Source organism: Trachypithecus francoisi, unplaced genomic scaffold, assembly GCF_009764315.1.
Source record: "Trachypithecus francoisi isolate TF-2019V2 unplaced genomic scaffold, Tfra_2.0 Lachesis_group8, whole genome shotgun sequence".
In the NCBI taxonomy this organism is placed as follows: domain Eukaryota; kingdom Metazoa; phylum Chordata; class Mammalia; order Primates; family Cercopithecidae; genus Trachypithecus; species Trachypithecus francoisi.
In genome coordinates, this window is record NW_022681473.1 from 4,832,593 (window position 1) to 4,853,188 (window position 20,596).

A 20,596-nucleotide genomic window follows, 5' to 3' on the forward strand; every position below is an offset into this window, starting at 1 on the left:
CTAAAACTGACAAATTTCCCCCCAAAATCCCACATGCAGAGTCTCCTGGCCCGGAGCCTCTTGAGGCGTCAATTCTTTGATGACTTCCTATTTCTTTTTCTTTTTTTTTTTTGACGTTGTCTCGCTCTGTCGCCAGGCTGCAGTGCAATGGCGCGATCTCGGCTCACTGCAACCTCCGCCTCCCGGGTTCAAGCGATTCTCCTGCCTCAGCCTCCCGAGTAGCTGGAATCACAGGCGCCGCCCACCATGCACAGCTAATTTTTGTATTTTTAGTAAAGACGAGGTTTCACCATGTTGGCCAGGCTGGTCTGGAACTCCTGACCTCAGGTGTTCCGCCCGCCTCGGCCCCCCAAAGTTCTGGGATTACAGGCTGAGCCACCGCGCCCAGCTGATGACTCTCCATTTCTTCCTTGGTTCTTTCGGAGTCACTTTGGGAAATTCGGTTCCATCTGCGGTGGTAAAATGCAGCTCGGCTCTCCCCGCACGCGGCCAATGGACGCTCCCAGCGCGGACAGACAGGCCCATTGCGGGAGCCGGGCAGGGCGGAGGGACCCCAGGCCGGGGCTTCATTGGAGCCCAGCCCTGCCCACCGCCGCAGCCGCGCATGCGCCGTGTGCCGGCTACTTTGGACCCTCCCGCGTGCCGTTCTTACCCGGCCTGCCCCGCGCTGCTGCTTCCGGAAGTGGATCTTGTCTCCTCCCAAGCGAAGCGTTTGTGCCTGAACCTGCCGGGACTGCGACGGCATCGCAGTGCTGCAGAATCCCGGGGGCCAAGGGCGGGCTGCTTGCCGCTATGGCTGGCAGTCAGGATATATTCGATTCCATCGTGATGGCGGATGAGAGGTGAGTGGCGAGGTCAGGCCCGTACCCCGCCCAGTCTGGTCCTCTCCCAGCGGATTAGCCGCCGGCTGAGGCCCAGGGCGGCTGCTGGAGCCTGGCGTCCCTTGGGTGCGCGCATTGGGGAGCGCCTGGTGGCCGTGGACGCAGGACAAGTGTGGGCCTGAGGCTCTGGTCCTTCTCTCCTCGCTCTCTCCTGCGGGGCAAGTGCCCAGCTGCTCTTCCAGACCCGCCTTCCCTGTCAGGGCTGCCCCAAGCATCTGCTCAGCCTGGTGGTTCCCCTCTTCCGAGGCCGCCCCGTCCTCTGGGAGGACAGACTTTGCCATCTGGGAGTTGCCTCTTTTTCTGGTTCTTTAATCATAGGACATACGGCAGTATTCATGGATGTGCTGATAGATGTGCCCGACCACACCCCTTTCCCTCCAGAGCCCCTAGGGAGCCCCTCGTGCTGCGACAGTGGGGGAACTGTGAGTTGCCTCCTGGCTGACTTCCAGTGCCCAGCCCACAGGACACGTCCATAGATGTTAGTTAAGAAAGCGACCGAACGTTTAGCAGTCAGTTGCTGACGTTTATTTAGCTCGTGCTGTGAGTCAGACGCTGAGCTAAACGTTCTACCCTGGTTATCTACTTCAGTCCTACTTAGTAAGTGGATCCAATTATTCTTCGGAATTTACAGACTAGGAGGCACAGCCACTTTCCAGGGTCACATAACTGATAAGTGGGGAGCTGTGCAGTCTGTTTCATGGAGTGCTGCAGCCCATTCCTTGCATCTTTGGTGACTGCAGGTTAAGATAGTGCCAGTTCCACTGTTGGGCCTCAGGGTCAGTGCTACTCCAGGTACCAGTGGGAGTACATTTTGTGGTGATCTGATGCCATTTCTCTCTGTTGTCCTACCGATGTGATGTCAAACCCTGTGTATGTTGCAGTTTTTTGGAAGCAGTTGACTTGGGCTAGTGCTACTTGAACACTCACAGAACTTTGGCCCCCTAACTCTGGCTGCAAACCAGACTTACCTAGGAGACTTCGAAAAGTAGACTCCGGGCCAGGTGCAGTGGCTCACGCCTGTAATCCCAACACTTTGGGATGCTGAGGCGGGCAGATTACCCGAGGTCAGGAGTTCGAGACCAGCCTGACCAACATGGAGAAACCCTGTCTACTAAAAATACAAAATTAACCGGGCATGGTGGCGCATGCCTGCACTGTAATCCCAGCTACTCGAGAAGCTGAGGCAGGAGAATTGTTTGAACCTGGGAGGTGAAGGTTGCCATGAGCTGAGATCACACCATTGCACTCCAGCCTGGGCAGCAAGAGCAAAACTCCGTCAAAAAAAAAAAAAAAAAAGGCCGGCACGCTGGCTCACGCTTGTAATCCCAGCATTTTGGGAGGCTGAGGCAGGCAGATCACGAGGTCAGGAGATCGAGACCATCCTGGCTAACATGGTGAAACCCCGTCTCTACTAAAAATACAAAAAATTAGCTGGGCGTGGTGGCGGGCGCCTGTAGTCCCAGTTACTTGGGAGGCTGAGGCAGGAGAGCGTGAACCTGGGAGGCGGAGCTTGCAGTGAGCCTAGATTGCACTACTGCACTACAGCCTGGGCCACAGAGCAAGACTCCATCTCAAAAAAAAAAAAAAAAAGTAGATTCTGGGCCAGGTGTGGTGGCTCACACTTGTAATCCCAAGACTTTGAGAGGCCAAAGCTGGAGGATCGCTTGAGCCCAGGAGTTTGAGGCTATAGTGAGCTGTGATCATACCACTGTACTCCAGGCAGGACAACAGAGACCCTGTCTCAAAAAAAAAAAAAAAAAAAACGAAGGAAGAAAGAAAAATAGATTCCAGGACCTTACTCCAGACTTACCGAATCCCTAGGGGTGAGGCTTTGGAGTTAATATCTTTGAATTTTCCTTGTGTGTCTCTAGTACTCTTATCAGGTTTGGGAATCACTGATTTAGCCCTTTGTTGTAGGTGAAGAAACTGGGCTACAAGAGGTACAGTGACTTCCAGAGGAGACTGGGAAGTGGTATATCTGGGACTGGAATCTGTGTCTTCTAACTTGAATTTTAGGCTTTTCCTTCTTACTCTGGCTTGTCTTACTGAGTCCGGGTGATATAAGAGAGAAAAATTTTTCTGGAAAAAGTATTCTTTCTTCTGTTGATTTGATGAAGCGTGCTTCTTCTTCGCAGGTTTCATGCGGAAGGGTATCGGGAAGGCTACGAAGAAGGTAGTAGTTTGGGTGTGACGGAGGGAAGACAACATGGCACGCTGCATGGAGCCAAAATCGGGTCTGAGGTAAGTGGGGACCCCCATCTGGAGATGAAACCTCTTCATTTACAGTTTATAATTTATTTGGATATTCAGTGTGATGGAGTAAGAATGTCAGGCCTTTTAAAATCAACAGTGCCTTGGCGTGGCGGCAGGCGCCTGTAGACCCAGCTATTCCGGATGCTGAGGCAGGAGAATAGCATGAACCTGGGAGGTGGAGCTTGCCGTGAGCCGAGATTGCACCACTGCAGTCCAGCCAGGGTGACAGAGCGAGACTTTGTCTCAAAAAAAAAAAAAAAAAAAGTCACAATGCTGGATGGGCACAGTGACTCACACCTGTAATCCCAGCACTTTGGAAGACTGAGGTGGGCGGATCACCTTGAGGTCAGGAGTTGGAGACCAGCCTGACCAACATGGTGAAACCCCGTCTCTACTAAAAATACAGAATTAGCTGGGCATGGTGGCGCATGCCTGTCATCCCAGCCACTTGGGAGGCTGAGGTATGAGACTTGCTTGAACCCGGGAGGCAGAGGTTGCAGTGAGCCAGGATTCGCACCATTGCACTGCAGCCTGGGCAACAAGAGTGAAACTCTGTCTCCAAAAAACAAACAAAAAAAATCACAGTGCCTTTGTGTGGGAGTTAATGGACTAGATGGAGTGTTGCTGGAGAAATACTCTTAGTAGAGAACCGAGAGTGCATTTTGCTGTGGGTAGGTATAATTAAGTCATGCAGGCTGGATAAGATAAAACAAGTCCCTGGTCTCCTCAGTTTATTTGGGAGTGTTGTGGTGCTGGCTCATGTGCTAAGCCAGCTGAATCCTTGTCCAGAGCATGGGTGCCCTCTGTCATGTGAAAATATTACATTTATGTTTACGTTGAAATTTCATTAACTTTATGGTTTTTTTTCTCCTCTTGCCCTTTGTCCTAGATTGGCCCTTACTTACAGATAAGTGGCCTTCAGTGGCAAAGTCTGAGTTGAGGCAGTTATGACTATATTGGATGTTTGATGCTTTGAAACAGATCACCACAAAATGCATGGGGATGAACACAGCAAATATTGATGGTCTCACGTGTTTCTGAGGGTTGAGAACTCAGGAGCAGCTTTGCTGGGTGGTCCTGGCTCAGGGTGTCAGCCAGAGCCATGTCACCTGACGGCTTGACTGGGGTTGGAGGATCTGCTTCCAAGGTGGTGCTGTCACCTGACTGTGGGCATGGATGTCTCCATGAGGCTGCTTGTGTGTCCCTGTGACATTCAAGAATGAGTGGTCCAAGAGAGCTGGTGAGGCAGGTGGCATTGGCTTTTATCCCTAGACTCAGAAGCTTTGTACTGGTCCTCCACATTCTGTTGGTTACGAAAGCCACCCTGATGGAGTGTCGAGGGACCTGCCTAGAGCATGGGTACCAGGAGATGAGGACTGGGGCATCTGGGAGGCTGGCTGCCCCGCCAATGACCTAATCTCCTAATTTCCATTGCCTAATGCCCGACGGGTACTTCGAGAACAATAGTGTAAGAAGCACCGCTGCCCTTTGCCCCCACCTTTTGTTTTGAGAGATCTTGGTAATGAAAGTGTAGCTAGTTGGCTTATTAATTTCACTCTTAAATATTTTTCACATTCACAGATCGGGTGCTACCAGGGTTTTGCTTTTGCATGGAAATGTCTACTGCACAGTTGCACCACTGAGAAGGACAGGTAAAGATGGAGGTGTCTTTCTTTCTTAGTGTAGGAACCAGGAGTTCTAGTTCCATGGGTTACCGACATGCCCTTGAGTAATCAATCTGTCTGTTCCTCATCTGTAAAATGGAGAAAATAATCAGTGTCAAGCTTGAGCGTTGTTAGGAGATTTAACGGAACTACTAAATAGAAAGCGCCAGGCACATTTGAGGTGTTTGATGAACACTGGCTGTTGTTGCTTCTCACGAGTTCTATGCTCCTGCCTTTTACCTGGAGTCATTAGGGAACCACGTGGCTTTTAGATACCCTACCAATAAAATAATGTTGACATTGATTGTATTTTCTCATTCACCTTTCCCCTGAGCTTCTAATAAACAAATTATAACAGTTTTGTATGACTTGGGCCCAGAAATGAGGATGCCATTGTCATCAGTTTTTTAATGTAGCCAACTAAGTCTGTTAACAAGAAAATGCATTTATATGTGTTTAACTCCTTTCTGGAACTTGTCAACAGTCAATAAATGTTAGCTGTCATTTGAATTGTTTTTAGCTGTTAAAGACTATTCTCGGCCGGGTGCAGTGGCTCACGCTTATGATCCCAGCACTTTGGGAGGCCGAGGTGGGCAGATCACCAGATCAGGAGTTCGAGACCGGCCTGGCCAGTATAGTAAAACCCTGTCTCTACTGAAAATACAAAAATTAGCCAGATGTGGTTCTGTGTGCCTGTAGTCCCAGCTACTTGGGAGGCTGAGGCTGAAGAATTGCTTGAACCCGGGAGGCGGAGGTTGCAGTGAGCTGAGACCACGCCACTGCACTCCAGCCTGGGCGACAGAGCGAGACTCCTTCTCAAAAACAAACAAACAAAAACTCTTCTTCCTGCATTGTACTTACTGAGGCCCCATGTGGCCCTGCTTTATCTAGCTTCATTCTGGAGCTGGAAATGAATCCTCAAGTAAACGGCAGAGATGGTTTGGATACTCCGCCGTTTGTGGGCGGCAGCAAGCGCGGGACCTCAGCTGGTGCTCTGAGTCATTCTGACACCTGGTGGCCTCGCCTAGCATGGGAGGGGCACAGGGAGAGTGGATAACACTCGCCCTGACCGCGTGACTTGTGCTTTTATTTGAAATATCTTGAATTTCTAGAAATACCTTGAATGTCTTGAATATTCAAATGTTTAAGAATGAGGATGCTTGCAACTGATTCGGGTGGTTCTTTCTGCTGCATTTGTACCAGCAGTTGGGAGTTGGTGGGATTCTGGTTAGTAGAGAGGCACTTGAGGACATTTTCCTCTTGGTTCTCAGGCGGTGGCAGGGAGCTGGGGACCCCAGGGAAATGGTTGTTGGCAGCCTGTGCTGCCACTGGGTGGCAGTCGAAGCTGAGCTTGGCTCTCAACTCCAGGCCACAAAAGGATGTGTGCTCTTGGCGTTCTCCACCCATCTCCCGTCTCCCACAGCGGCAGAATCTGCCGGCTCCTGGAGAAGTGCTCCGCTGTGTGTCGGTGGTTCCATCCCAGGAGGTTGCCAGCCCTTACCCCAGAGCAGGGGTTTGCTGACGTCTTAAAGCAGCACACTCAGTCTAGCTAACAGAGAAGAACCGCTTTGGTTGACGAGGGGCTGGTGGAAGCCCGGCCAGACCCCCCTCGCAGCCACCCTCGCCCCGTCCAGTAGTACCCAGAGGTCTCTTTGGAACCTAAGGCTTTATTGTAGAGCAGTGGTTCACGGATATTTGGATCTTATGTGTCAGGTTTTGTTTATTTTTTTTAAATGATGAAGGGCTGATATTGCATGTTTTACCTGTACACTTTTCCGAATAAGGATGTTAAGAGAAAAACACCTGCCACCTGCATTGTCATTCAGCAAAATGCTGGGCATTGTAACACCAAAGAAACCATGGGGAGCGGCGTCTCGGGCCACAGGATGGTGCTTTCTGTTGAGTAACTAGCTTTCCAGTAAACTGTGTGGCGCTTCTCTCCCCGGCTTTAGCAGTCTGCTGAAACCCGTCTGCAGAGCAGCACGTGCCGGGGCTGAGTGTCAGGCTCTGGTACCATCGCTTGTGTTTTGTTAGCCCTGAGCTGCTCACACCTGCCTGATGTGTTCTGCCTCTAACGGTGCGCCCGGCTGGGTGTGTCTGAGCAGCATCGCTGAGCACCCGTGCAGAGGGTGGTCCTCTGCATTGGGTAGCCACCTCCCACGTTTTGGCGTCTCCCTTTGGTTTCCCTGGAAACCAGGTGCTTTGTTGCTAAAACTGACTTGCTTTGACCTTTCACAGTTTTGTATTTTCTCAGAGAGGTAGCCATCGTTAGCTCTTGTAAACTGGATGCAGCTGGCGAACTTGCTCTTCTCTGTGTCCAGGAGCACCAGCTGTTTGCATGCACACAGGAGTCTTGGTTGCTTTGAATTGCTGTCGATCCATCCTCACCGTCAGTTCTTTAAAATTCCCGTTGATTGAGAATCTTGCCTACTCTGGCCACTCACATGGTCCAGTGTGGCATAGGGACGGCATGCTTCTGTGGTTCATTGGAAAGACCTGGCCCCACCAGATGTACACATGTGTGGATTATTTTTAAACCCCTGCAGGTGAGAGCCCTGGTCTCTAGGATCCAGAGGAAACCAAGAGACTAACATTTATTGAGCACCTACTCTGTGCTAGAGTCCAAGCTTCATGTCATTTTTTTTTTTTTTTTTTTTTTTTGAGATGGAGTCTCGCTCTGTCCCCTAGGCTGGAGTACAGTGGCGTAATCTCGGCTCACTGCAACCTCCACCTCCCGGGTTCCAGAAATTCTCCTGTCTCAGCTTCCCGAGTAGCTGGGACTACAGACGCACACCATCACACCCAGCTAATTTTTGTATTTTTAGTGGAGACGGGGTTTCACCATATTGTTCAGGCTGGTCTTGAACTCCCGACCTCAGGTGAGCCACCTGCCTTGGCCTCCCAAAGTGCTGGGATTCCAGGCGTGAGCCACCAGGCCCAGCCCATGTCAGTTATTTAATGCTCTTGGAAGTCTGTGAGGTTGCTGTTACTCTCCCCATTTTAAAAAAGATAAACAACAGAAATGAATTTGTTACCATCTGGAGGAGGCTGGGATGCCCCCCCATTTTACAGACGAGGCCAGCAGGGTTGAGAGTGGGTAGATAGGTGTTGGGGAGCAGTCATGCCCAGGGCTGCTGTCTCCTGAGTGCACACCCTTTCTGCAGAACCTCCTTGCCTCCCTAGCAAAGCTCTGTCCTCCCTGGGGAGGGGACAGTATTGATTTCCGCTCTTTTGAGGGAGGGGTTTGCTGGTTTACTTGCAGCTAAACTCCAGAAGGCTTTGAGCACAAAGATTCCAAATCCTGGAAAATCCCCAGACCCAGAGCAGGCCTGCTTGTGCCCAGCCCCAGTCCCTCTTGTCCAGTGCTGTCTGTTTTTGCATGTGTGACCTCGAGAGTCAGTGGGGCTTCAGGCTGCCTCAGCCATTCAGCCCCGTGGTCGGGATGGAGGCATGTCTGTAAGCGAGGCACACACTTGCTGTCGAGGTGCTGGGTGTGGGCCTAAGCACGTTGCTAGGTAAATAAATATGATTTTGTGTAATGAGAAAATAATCATCCAGCTTTTGAACGAAGGCATTCTTAGCACACCTGCTGGGTTTCGGTAAGCAAGCAGCATAGCTGTTGCGTAAGTTGAACCTGGTGTGTGCACATGACTGAGAGTCTGTATTTCTGTGCTTTACAGCCGAAAGATGAAGGTCTTAGAATCATTGATTGGAATGATCCAGAAATTCCCTTATGATGACCCTACTTATGATAAACTCCATGAAGACTTAGACAAAATCAGGGGAAAATTTAAACAGGTGCGTGCACTGTGTTTCCTCATGCTGGGAGCGCCTGACTGTGCCTTTCCCAGGCGGAGCAGCGCACTCCAGGGGCCACTGCGGCGATGGCCTGGGGTGCGTGCGCCGTGGAGCTGTCCGTAGAGGCGCCTCATCCTTGAGTCGCAGTGCGGGAAAACTGAAGATGGTCCAGAGAACAGGAGTTAGAACTCACTTGCGGGCTGGCCACGTATATAGAAAAAGCTATAGCTAGAGATAGAGTTATCTTCTCGTTTTTCAGTAAAAATACACAAGATTAAAAATACCATCCCTTTTCTTTTGTGTTTTCAGTTTTGTTCATTACTCAACGTTCAGCCAGACTTTAAAATTAGTGCAGAAGGTTCCGGACTTTCATTCTGAGAACGATGGATGGACAGAGACCAAACATCGAGGAACAGATGTGTGTGTTGGCATGTTTAGAGATGCGAGGAAGGGCCAGACGGTGCTGGGAAGGCCATCGTTCAGTGGGAGGGTGAGGCTTCCGTTTCGGCCGCGGGAGGGCCTCCTTCCCCGGGGTTTTTTGCCTGTGTCATCTCGGTGCCCGCCCTGGGGCCTCTTCACAATGCCCTTTGTTGGGCTGAAGGCTTCCCTGGCAGAGCCCTCGTGCAGCTGCTCCCTGCTGGGCCCACGTGCATTGGCCTGACGGCCTCTCTGGCAGCACAGGCCTGGCTGGCTCTGGCCTGGGGTTGGCTCTGGATAGGGTCAGTCCCCAGGCCTGGACTCGAGGCAGTTTTTAAAAATTTTTTTTGCAATGAGAGAGACAGTTGGCCCTCAACGAGGCTCGTGGGAGGTCTGGACGGGTGCTGTGCCGCATGTCGAAGCCGATTGTGCGCCAGGCGCTGTGGGACGTGCCTCTCGTGTTTTATTTAATCCCTTCAGAAGCCCACGGGGTGGGTGTTACTCCCATTTTACAGAGGAAGAAGGTGAGACAAGAAGGGGTTGCCTGGTCTGAGGGCACCCAGCAGCAGAGGTAGGACTTCCGCCCCAAGGCCGTGCCTCACCGCCCCCGGGCACAGCCGTCTCTGGAATGCACAGGCCGGCACCTCAGCACTGGGAGTCCAGTCCCTGCCCTCCCTCCCAGGCCGCATGGGTCTTGCTGAGCCTCGCGGAGCACAGGGGAGTCCCTGGTGGCCAGTTTGCCTGGCCATCTGGCTGAGAGGAAGAAAGCCAGCCCAATCCTGAGGGGACCCGGACATACCCTTCACACTGTCCCCAGAGGGGCCATGAGCTCTGCAGCATTAACAAATGGTGAAGGGGGGAAATATTTTGAACCAAAGACCAAATGTTAGGCCGCTGTTATATTTGCAGAAACTGAGAACCATGCGCACAGGCTCCTGCATTCTCCCCTCTCCTAGGCGCTCTTTTGTCTCTGTCAGTCCTTAACGAGGTGTCATACAGAGACAGCGGGGTGAGCACAGATGAGCGGAGTGGACGGTTCGGTGGGTCCCCACGAGGTGAGAGGTCACATGCGATGGCATGTGTTCACGCACCCTCCTGTGTGCACCTCAGGGTCACCGAAGTCCCCACACGCTGGCTCTCCCCACCCCTCCTGTTCCAGAAAGCATGTCTGAAAGCAGTCCACGAGGTTTTTAAGGAGTCACCATGAATCCACTTCGGTTTTAAAACCATTCCCGAATGTCCTAGTGGATTGTGCTGTGCTGCCTAAGCTGCTGGCTGCAAGAGCCAGAGCGGTGACTCCCGCAGGAGCAGCGGCAGGCGGACCTCCACAGGTGGCTCGGGAGGAGAGAGTGGGCTGGGTTTTTTTTTTTTTTTTGAGACGGAGTCTTGCTCTGTCGCCCAGGCTGGAGTGCAGTGGCCGGATCTCAGCTCACTGCAAGCTCCGCCTCCCGGGTTCAGGCCATTCTCCTGCCTCAGCCTCCCGAGTAGCGGGGACTACAGGCGCCCGCCACCTCGCCCGGCTAGTTTTTTGTATTTTTTAGTAGAGACGGGGTTTCACCGTGTTAGCCAGGATGGTCTCGATCTCCTGACCTCGTGATCCGCCCGCCTCGGCCTCCCACAGTGCTGGGATGACAGGCTGGAGCCGCCGCGCCCGGCCGCTGGTTTGTTTTGGTTTCATTTTTTCGTTTGAGACGGAGTCTCAGTCTGTCACCCAGGCTGGGATGCAGTGGCGCGATCTCGGCTCACTGTGACCTCCGCCTCCTGAATTCAGGCGATTCTCCTGCCTCAGCCTCCCTAGTAGCTGGGATTACAGGCGCCCGCCACCACACCCAAGTAACTTTTGTATTTTTAGTAGAGATGGGGTTTTGCCATGTTGGCCAGGCTGGTCTTGAACTCCTAGCCTGACATGATCCACCCACCTCCACCTACCAAAGTGCTGGAATTGCAGGCATGAGCCACCGCTCCCAGCCTGCTTTTTCTTTTTGAGGACAAGACTTAGGTCTCCTCCTCCTGAACTCGAATCCTGCGTGTGTGGCTGTGCACCCTCATTTGTGGCCTCCCCTCAGGTCTGGGGAAGTCTGCGCTGCGCACCGCCCCATTGTGCCTTCATCAGAGCTGGTGCCTTCGGGCCAGAAGGACTTCCATTCTTTCCAGGTGGTGGGATCAGGGGTCTTTGTTGTGCTTCCCTTGGTGGATTTTTGTGTTTTGTAAGTCGTCTATTTTGATAATGTATTATTTTTATAATTGGAAAAAAAGTAAATAGCATATTCTAAAGTGAAAGTTTGTCTGGGACCGTCTATAACACAGCATCATTCATAACACAGCATTGTTTATCACACAGCGTCACCTGGAACACAATGTCATTTATAACACAGTGTCACGTATGACACAGCATCATTTATAACACAACATCCAGCCAATTTATTTCTTCCTCCAGGGCATTTCGGATCTGGATATGAAGGAAGACATGTGCCCTAGATTTCTGCCAGCTCGTCTCCTTAACCCAGCGTGGACACAGCCACTGCGAGAGTGGCTCCATTGTGTTGGGGACTGGTCAGCTCCTGCTCACCTGGCCCAGCTATTACTAATCCACCCTCTCCAAGACATCTCTATCCCCGCTGTCCCCGACCTTCTCTCCCCTCCTCTTTTTTTTTTTCCTTCTCCCATCTCTGTCTCCTGTTCTCTCCCCCTACCCCCTCTCTGCCTCTTCGGCACAGCTGGCTGAGCAGCAGACTGCCACTTCCTCCTCTGGTTTGCCTCACATGGAGCCAGGACTGCCTCCTCCTCTTCAAGATTCTCACACACTCTGCTGACCTGTGCCTGCCTGGCCCCTTTCTAGAGGACGAGACGCAGTTTCCAGGATCCCTTGGTCACCCCCGACACTGTGGTACAGACAGATCCCACTGTAACAGGTGCTTCGATCCTTTCCAGGCAACGCCATCCTCAGCCTTGACCCTGGGAATGAGCATGTCTGTGTCTTCTCTTCTGCTAATGAGGTGTTAGTAGAGGGTCGACCAGTCCCCAGCACAGTGGGCCCACTCTTAGAATGACTGTGTGTCTGTGCTGGGTTAAGGCGATGAGTTGGCAGAAGGTCCTGCAGGGGCTTCTGGGAAAGGTTACATCATTCCAAAGAAAAGGTGCTGGTGCTATTTTGAACATCATCCTGTTGGGATGTGACAGCTAGAACTGCTCCAGTCATTTTGCAAGCTGGCTACAGCTGAAGCCACCCCGAGCCTGGCAGAGCGAAGAGCTAGGAAGAACCTGAGCCCTGAGCCACCTTGCTTGCACCTGTAAGCACTACCCATCCCAGTCATGGAAGGCTGTGGCCCTGGGTTTCTGTTGTTTGCGGACAAAGTCTGCTTGTTATCTTCCCCATCCCCGTCAGGCCCATCCCGTCCCGCTAATTCTGGATGTCAGCCTTTGTCCAGAGTGGCCTTGAGTTTGGGAGCTCCTGGGGTTGGATTGCATCCCTTGCGGTTGGTTTCCCAAGGCTTTGGCCTGCCCCTTCCTGTCAGAAGCTCCCAGTGTGTTGTCTGCCACTGTCTCAGCTCGGGCTGCCACCACAGCACCACTGATGGGTGACTTCAACAGCGGTCCATCTTCCCTTGGTTCTGGAGGCTGGAGTCCGAGATCAAGGCGTCACAGGGCTGCTCCCTCCTGAGGCCTCTCTCCTTGCCTTGCAGACAACTGCCTTCCCCCCGTGTCCTCACGTGGTCGCTCCTCTGTGTGTGTCCTCATCTCTTATAAGGACCCCAGTCAGACTGCATTCGGGCCCACCCTTACAGCCTCCTCTGAACTTAGGTACCTGTCGAAGACCTCACTCTTCAAACAGTCACATTCTGAGGCACTGGGAGTTAAGGCTTCCACATGAGTTTTGTGGGGACACAGTTTAGTCCCTAACAGGACCCGGCTGTGGCTGCTGGATAGACTGTTGAATTGGGACTCGGGAGAAAATAAAGCCATTTCATGTAAAAGTTGAAGTTACTTCAGTTAGTTTTTCTAGAGTGTTAACAGCTAAGCACAAGCAAGAGTAGTCAGTCCTCCACTGAACTCTCCACTTCGAAATCACCTGTCAGAGTCACTGGATGGCCAAAGGGAACTGCCCAAGGGTCACTCAGCGGTCCTAAAACACAACCACCTTTCACTTTATTTTACATTCACCCCTTGACATTTTTTCTCTAACCAGTGGCAAGAAAAGAATGAGGAGATACGGAAGAAGGGACGAGAGGCCTATGTGCCCGGTGGCTGCTGCTGGCCCACCCTTTACCGGGATTATCCACCAGTGCTGGAGGCAGGGCTACCACCCTCACTTTGCAGAGATACTGAGGACAAGTCCAGTGGTCACAGTAAGTGGCCAACTTCAGGCTTGACGGGCACAACAGGGCTTGAGCAGGTTGCTTGAATGATTCGCTTCCTGAGGCCATTACTTTCTGAGAATTTGCAGCCTGTCTTCAGGACCAGTCTTGCATCTGGCACAGCAGTCCCCAGCCTTTTCGACACCAGGGACTGGTTTTGTGGAAGACAGTTTTTCCATGGACAGGGCTTGGGGGTGGGGATGGCTTGGGGATGAAACGGTGCCACCTCAGATCATCAGGCATTAGATTCTCATAAGGAGCACGCCCCTTAGATCCCTCACGTGCACAGTTCACAATAGGGTTCCCGCTCCTATGAGAATCTAATGCCTCCGCTGATCTAACAGGAGGCGGAGCTCAGGCAGTAATGTTCTCTCGTCTGCTGCTCACCTCCTGCTGTGCAGCCCGGTACCTAACAGGTCATGGACTGGTGCTGGTCCATAGCCTGAGGATGGGGGACCCCAATCTAGCAGACTGAGGCCAGATTGAGGCAAAAGCAGATGGATTTATGGAAAAGGACCCATGCCGGCTGCCTGTAGGAGAGGCAGTGCCTGGATGGGTCCTTAACTGCCCCAGACCCTGTGAGCAGGTCTCACCTAGGGATGCCCCTGGCACTTTGGGAGCCCAGGGGAGAGGAGGGAATGACAAGGTGGGCACAGGAGGAGATGACCTTCCTATTGAGCTTTGTGAGCGTTCATCTGGCCTCACGACACCGCAGAGAACTCTCTCCCACTCTGCCTGAAAACACCAGTGTAATCTGGAGATACCAAAAAGGGTAATTAACATGCAAGTTTATCCAGTTCCCACAGTTATCCTGATCCTTCATGAATCAAATGAGGAACCGGTTTGTGACTCAGGAAACTGAAGTCACAGAGTTCTTATGATCTGAGAAAAATGGGTCACTGTGTTTGGTCCTTCACAGGACACGGGGCCTGCAGGCGAGGAGCCAGGCGTCAAGGATTCAGCGAGTTGTCCAAGCCAGCGTGACTAAGGGGTTCAGCTGGGATCTCTCAGATTAACTTCCAAGAAGGAAAGTCGCTCCTTGCTCATACACTTTTTCATAACTCTCCCTGGCTGGTAAACTCGTGGCATCAAGGCCTTGGCATCTGCCCCTTGGTGACCCCCAGCAGGATAGCGCCTTGGCTGTGTCTCCCTGGCACCCTTTACCAGAGCAGCTGGGCCTTGGGTTGCAAGGATGGAAGCCTCTATCTCGGGCGATACCTGAACGTCTAGAGTATGTGATGCTTGCTGAGCTAGAGGCTCACGGATTGGTGTCCCTCTGCTGGTTCCAGGGAGTATGTGCCTCTGAAATTCGAGGGGACTGTGGAGCCTGCTTCCAGGCTTTGAGAGCCCAAGTCTGTTGCAAATTGAATGTATTCACAAAAAGGAACATTGAAGTCCTAGCCTCTGGTACCTGCAACTTCATTTGGAAATACGAGATAGGGTCTTTGTAGATTTTTTTAAGATGTAAATTGGGCCAGGCGCAGTGACTCACACCTGTAATTCCAGCACTTTGGGAGGCTGAGGTGGGTGGATCATGAGGTCAGGAGTTCGAGACCAGCCTGGCCAACAGAGTGAAATCCTGTCTCTATAAAAATAATAATAGAAACAAATTAGCCAGGTATGATGGCGGTGCCTATATTTCTTTTTTTCTTTTTTATGTTTAAGTTCTAGGGTACATGTGCACAACGTGCAGGTTTGTTACATACGTATACATGTGCCATGTTGGTGTGCTGCACCCATTAACTCGTCATTCACATTAGGTATATCTCCTAATGCTATCGCTCCCATTGGCGGTGCCTGTATTTCTGAGCAACGCGGGAGGCTGAGTGAGGCTAAATCACTTGAACCCGGGGGGCGGAGCTTGCAGTGAGCCGAGATTGCGTCACTGCCCTCCAGCTGGGGCAACAGAGTGAGACTTTGTCTCAAAAAAAAAAAAAGATGTAAGTTAGTGTGAGGTCATACTAGAGTAGGGTGGCCCCTTCGTCCAATATGACTGGTGTCCTTTGAAGGAGAGGGGAGCCGGCAGCACAGAGGCGAGACTGCCACGTGAAGACACGGAGCTGATGGCCCTGTGAGGAGGGAGGCCGAGTTTGGAGCTGCGCATGGACCAGCATAGAAGAGCTGAGGGTCGTCCGAGACGACCAGAAGCTGGGGGAGAGCGAGTGCGGCAGACACTGCTGGCCTCTGGAACTATGAGATAAATGTTGGTGGTTCTTTTGTGAAAATGCGTTATAGCAGCCACAGAAAACTGCAAGGCTCCTCTCCCGGCCTGGGCTTTCGTTTGCTGGTCTGGAGGGTAAGGGTGCCGGCTGTACTATTCAGACACTTGCGGCCTTGCACGTGGGGCCTCCTCAGGGATTTGCCTTGACTGCCCCGGTCTCAGCCGCCACTGAGGGCAAGTGGCGGGAGCCCCTGAAAAGTGCTGTCGCTGCAAGGCTCCCTCCACGAGAGGCCTCTGCCTTCTGGGAGGTGCAACTGCCCTGCAGAGGACTGAGGCAGGGTCCACCAGAGAAGGCTGGCTTGATCCTCTCCCCTGGTCTCAGCCCCTGCGGGCACTATCCGGCCTCGGAACTCGGGAGGTGGATGTGGTCAGGCCCTTTCTCCAAGTCAGTTTGGTCCCACGTGTGCTCTGTTACAGACGGTGTTACACACAGAGGGATCTGGCCCTTCAGACCGCAGTTCGAGGCACACCTCTGGGCACTGGTGGCCCCAAGAGGAGTCATATCAGTCATACACGTTAGATCTAGAAGAGGTAGAAAACACAAGCGGCCGGGTGCAGTGGCTCACGCTTGTAATCCCAGCACTTTGGGAGGCCGAGGTGGGCGGATCACGAGGTCAGGAGATTGAGACCATCCTGGCTAACATGGTGAAACCCCGTCTCTACTAAAATACAAAAAATTAGCCAGGCGTGGTAGTGGGCACCTGTAGTGCCAGCTACTCAGGAGGCTGAGGCAGGAGAATGGCGTGAACCCGGGAGGTGGAACTTCCAGTGAGCCGAGATCGCGCCACTGTACTCCAGCCTGGGCGAGAGCAAGACTCTGTCTCAAAAAAAAAAAAGGAAAAGAAAACACACACAAGGTGTAAAGTTAAGGGTCTTTGAAAACCAAATGACACAGTGCCCATATCCAACTGACTTAATAAAGGACAATGATTGGCTCCTGGAACAAAAGGGGGATGACTTCAGGAGAGGCTTGATCCAGCAGTTTGTCTGGAGACCCGTTACCCATTATCTGCTTTCTCTCAGGGCTGGCCTTATGCTCAGGCTCGCCTGTGAGGCTCTGGGAGCAGCTCAGTCTTCCCTTGGGGCTGCAGAGGGGCAGTGCCCCCCTTGGGCTCGTGTTCCCCTGCTGGGAATCCTAAGGAAGAGGGGGAAGCATTCTGTTTTTCAGAAGCCCCAGAAAACGTCTCCTCAAGACTCAGTGGCTCTATTTGATTTCTCCCGCATCCGTTAACTTGCTGCTCTTCTGGTGGGCATGGATGTGCAGTTGGATTTCAGCCTATCAGGGCCTAGCCTGGAGCTGGGGATGGGGTCAGTCCCACTCAAGTCACAGATCTGGGAATGGTGGTTCTCCTGGAGTAACATCTGGGTGCTGTCAACACCAGGAGGGGGCATCCGTGGTGGCAAGAAAACCCAGAACTGTCCACTGAATGGGCCAAAGGAGGGAATTAAGATCAGCCTTGGTGCCGCCACCCGTGGCCACTGTGGCACGGGGGCCTGTGCTTCCAGACCTGGGTGGTGCGTGGAATGGTGATGGTGACTATGCGGATACTCCGAGGCGATGACGGCGTTCCCTGAGTGATCACTGCGCCCCAAGCTCGGTGCTCAGCACTGCTCCACACACATTGAGCCATTGAATCCTCAGCACCCTCTTGGGGCCACCAGTGCCCAGAGGTATGCCTAGAACTGCTCTGTCTGAAGGGACAGATCCTTCTGTGTGTAACACTCTGTGTGTAACAGAGCACATGTGTGACCAAACTGACTTGGAGAAAGGGCCTGACCACATCCACCTCAGTTCAGTTATTGGACAGAGGTTTACGGAGCCCCTGTTCTGTGCTGGTCGTTGGCATGAGTGGGAGATGGAGACGACTCCCCATCATGGGCTGTGTTCTTGCAGGCTTTCCCCATGTTACAGGGGTGAACACTGAGGCCCAGAGAAATGAGGCCACACAGCTGGAATGTTGCAGATCTGAGATCCAACCCCAGGGCCTTTTACTCCAAAACGTGTGTGCTTAATGTGTGTCTATACATGCTGGTGAGTTTTCTTTTTTTTTTTTTTTTTTTTTTTTTTTGAGACGGAGTCTCGCTCTGTCGCCCGGACTGGAGTGCAGTGGCCAGATCTCAGCTCACTGCAAACTCTGCCTCCTGGGTTTACGCCATTCTCCTGCCTCAGCCTCCCGAGTAGCTGGGACTACAGGCGCCAGCCACCTCGCCCGGCTAGTTTTTGTATTTTTAGTAGAGACGGGGTTTCAGCGTATTAGCCAGGATGGTCTCGATCTCCTGACCTCGTGATCCGCCCGTCTCGGCCTCCCAAAGTGCTGGGATTACAGGCTTGAGCCACCGCGCCCGGCCGAGTTTTCTTTTTAAACAGCTGATCGCCCTCAGATGCCCACTGCTGGCCTGTTTGGCTGCCCTTCTCCAGGCCAGCAGCCAAGACATGGTGCTGCCCACAGGGGCGACCGACTGGGAGCCTTGAAACAGGTGGAGCTGGCGAAGCAGGGCCCTGAGCTGTGTGCATGGGGCCTGGCTGCAGATGGCCCAGTGAAGGCTCCATGCATTTCCATTTTTGAGCTTGAGCCCTTTCTTCTCCATGAGGCTGACCCACTAGGCCGGCTTGGTCACACACTAGCTGTGCAGTTCTAGCTTAGTTACTTTACCTCTCTGGGCTTCGGTTTACTCATCTGCAACGGGTCGGCAAACTACTACCCTCAGCCCGAATCCAGTCTGCTGCCTGTTTTTGTAAATAAAGCTTTATTGGCACACAGCCATGCTCACTCATTCACAGAGCGGCTGTAGCTGCTTTTGCACAGGGCAAGAGACCCTGTGGCCCGCAAAGCCTGAAGCCCCTCTATGTGGCCCTTTCCGGAAAACCTGCCAATCCCTGACCTAGCAGATGGATGATTGTGTGCGGGAGAGCGTAGTCTCTGAGAGGGCAGGGCTGTGTCTGTGGCTGTCACCAGAGTGTCCCCTCCCTGTCACCAACCCATGGGGCCGTTGCAAGACTCGGAGAGAAACTGTGTTCAGTGTCGAGCACAAGGCACACAGTGTGTGCTCAGTAACCTCCAGCTTTGGTTCCTCCCGTGATTAAACAAAGGCGAGGAGGACTCCCCCGACAGGCTCAGAGGGCCCGGGGTCTGGAATAGGAGCTGATCCTCGGGTTAGACCACTCGGCTCTTAAAGTGGCTGCCGGTTGAGAGGCTTGTCTCAGCTGCCGCTAGGTGCAAATTAAAAGGATTAATGGACACCGCCGTCTTTGAAAGGCTCAAGGCCCACCGAAGCCCCTTTAGCAGAGGGCTCTGCATTCTCTCTTCCCCAGTCCTCCTTGTGTGCCCTCGTGAGTGGCGGTGACAATGCTCCCGGATGTGGGCCCCAAGGCCAGCGGCCCCGGAGCTGCCCGCCCACCCGTCCGCCGGCTATTGTCTGCTCCGGCCTGGTGGTGTGGCGCTGGGCTTGTGGGGCCCCAGCGGGCAGGGGACTGTGGGAACGGATTAGAGGTCCTGGGCTTGCTTTCCTCGTCTTGCATAAACTCTTGATCAAAGACATTCCTGGGATGACAGAGCCCTGTGAGCTGCGAGGCTGGCCCAGCGTGCGGGACGCACACCCCATGCTGCAGCCCCTGCACAGGCCTGCCCTTGCTGGCCCTCGCTGGCCCTGGCTGCAGTGCTGACTCTGGGGCCTAGCCTTATGGTGGGACTGGTGATGGAGCGGGTGCCAGGAGGCAACACAGCCTTCCCCACCAGATTCAGAGGCCAGACCCTCGATGCTGGGCAGAGTGAGGCTGTTGACTCTGCTTCCTGGGGTGCTTCAAGGAGGTCACACTGCATGCAGGGTGGCTGGAGGGAGTGCCAGCTGCATGCCACTGCCACTGGGCCTGGCTTCTCTAGACTCCCACGGGCACTGCCCCATCCCCTGCAACAGCCCTGCCCACTGTTATCCCACAGGCACGGTCCGAAGTCCGCATGCCCGCTCTGCCCAGCCTCCTTCCTCTGTCCCCTCGGGGACTTTCACTCCTCATGACAACTCTAGGTGTTGTCTGGGCCCCCGGGGAACCCTCGGCCCTTCCAGCCATGGAGTCAGCTCCTGGCACGCGGATCAGGTTGGACCCATGGATCTGCAACTCAGCCCAGCAGCTTGGGGCTGCCCTGTGGGAGCCGACACGACCTCCCTTCCATTTGGCCCCCTTCCTAGGACCCACTGTTTGCCAGGGTGGGGAGAAGGGAGGCAGAGGGGAATCAGGGAGATTTCCATCCTGGAGGGACTCAGCCGGAGCAGGAAGGTGCCCAGGTATGACAGTCCCAGACTCCCAGAGCCACCTGCCTGGTGTGGGGTGGGGAAGCCTCCAGAGAGCCCGTCCTCACAGTGAGTGCAGAAGTGAAGGTTCCTATGGACCAAGGCGGTGGGCCAAGCATGGAACAGGAAGCCTGATGCAGTCTGGTGTGTCAGGAGCTCCTGGGCAAAGATATGGAGCTTACTGGGGCTCCAGGCTGCGTAGACATGGGGCTGAGTCCCAAGGACCTTGGACAGAGCTGACGGGAGATGGGAAGGCCGGGGGTTGGGGGCAGAAGATGAAGAATGGATGAGGACTGTGCCTGCAGGGACATGGGCCAGGAGGCAAGGTCCCCTTGTGAGCGGGTAGGGGTGGTGGGGCACCTGAGAACAGGCTTCTGAGAAGGGGCTGCAGGGAGAGCTGACTGTGGAAGCCTTCGTCTCTGAAGTTCCTCAAAGGTCAGTTTTTTACCGTCACCCTCTGGGCAGCGCAGATACTCCAACAGGGGACGAGGTCTTCACTGCATCCCAGGAGGGGTCACAGGCCCCAAAGTGATGTCAGTGGAGTTTGAGAGTTGGGAACAAGGGCCCAGAGTAGCCAGACCATGACTTTGATATGGCTTGGCTGTGTCCCCACCCAAATCTCATCTTGAATCGTAGCTCCCATAATTCCCACGTGTGTGGGAGGGACCCGGGGGGAGATAATTGAATCATGGGAGCGGTTCCCCCCATACTGTTCCCATG

At 53.4% G+C, this 20,596-nt stretch overlaps 1 protein-coding gene and 1 pseudogene across 9 annotated transcripts in view; both read left to right on the forward strand.

The window, feature by feature from the left end:
* The first annotated feature begins 504 nt into the window (after positions 1-504).
* The window catches only part of LTO1 (LTO1 maturation factor of ABCE1), a 28,033-nt gene continuing 7,941 nt past the window's right edge, over positions 505-20,596 (forward strand). The window contains exons 1-6 of one of the 9 annotated variants that reach the window (XR_004436184.1): positions 539-842; positions 3,017-3,122; positions 4,716-4,786; positions 8,479-8,596; positions 8,906-9,086; positions 9,970-10,477. Coding sequence is in view for 6 of the 9 variants with exons in the window: in XM_033207572.1 (XP_033063463.1) it covers positions 793-842; positions 3,017-3,122; positions 4,716-4,786; positions 8,906-9,086; positions 11,451-11,738 (696 nt within the window). In the remaining 3 variants the exon portion in view is untranslated. The other 8 variants (XR_004436183.1, XM_033207572.1, XM_033207576.1 and 5 more) reach the window with 8 other exon arrangements.
* On the forward strand, positions 17,945-20,572 carry LOC117081519 (annotated as a pseudogene).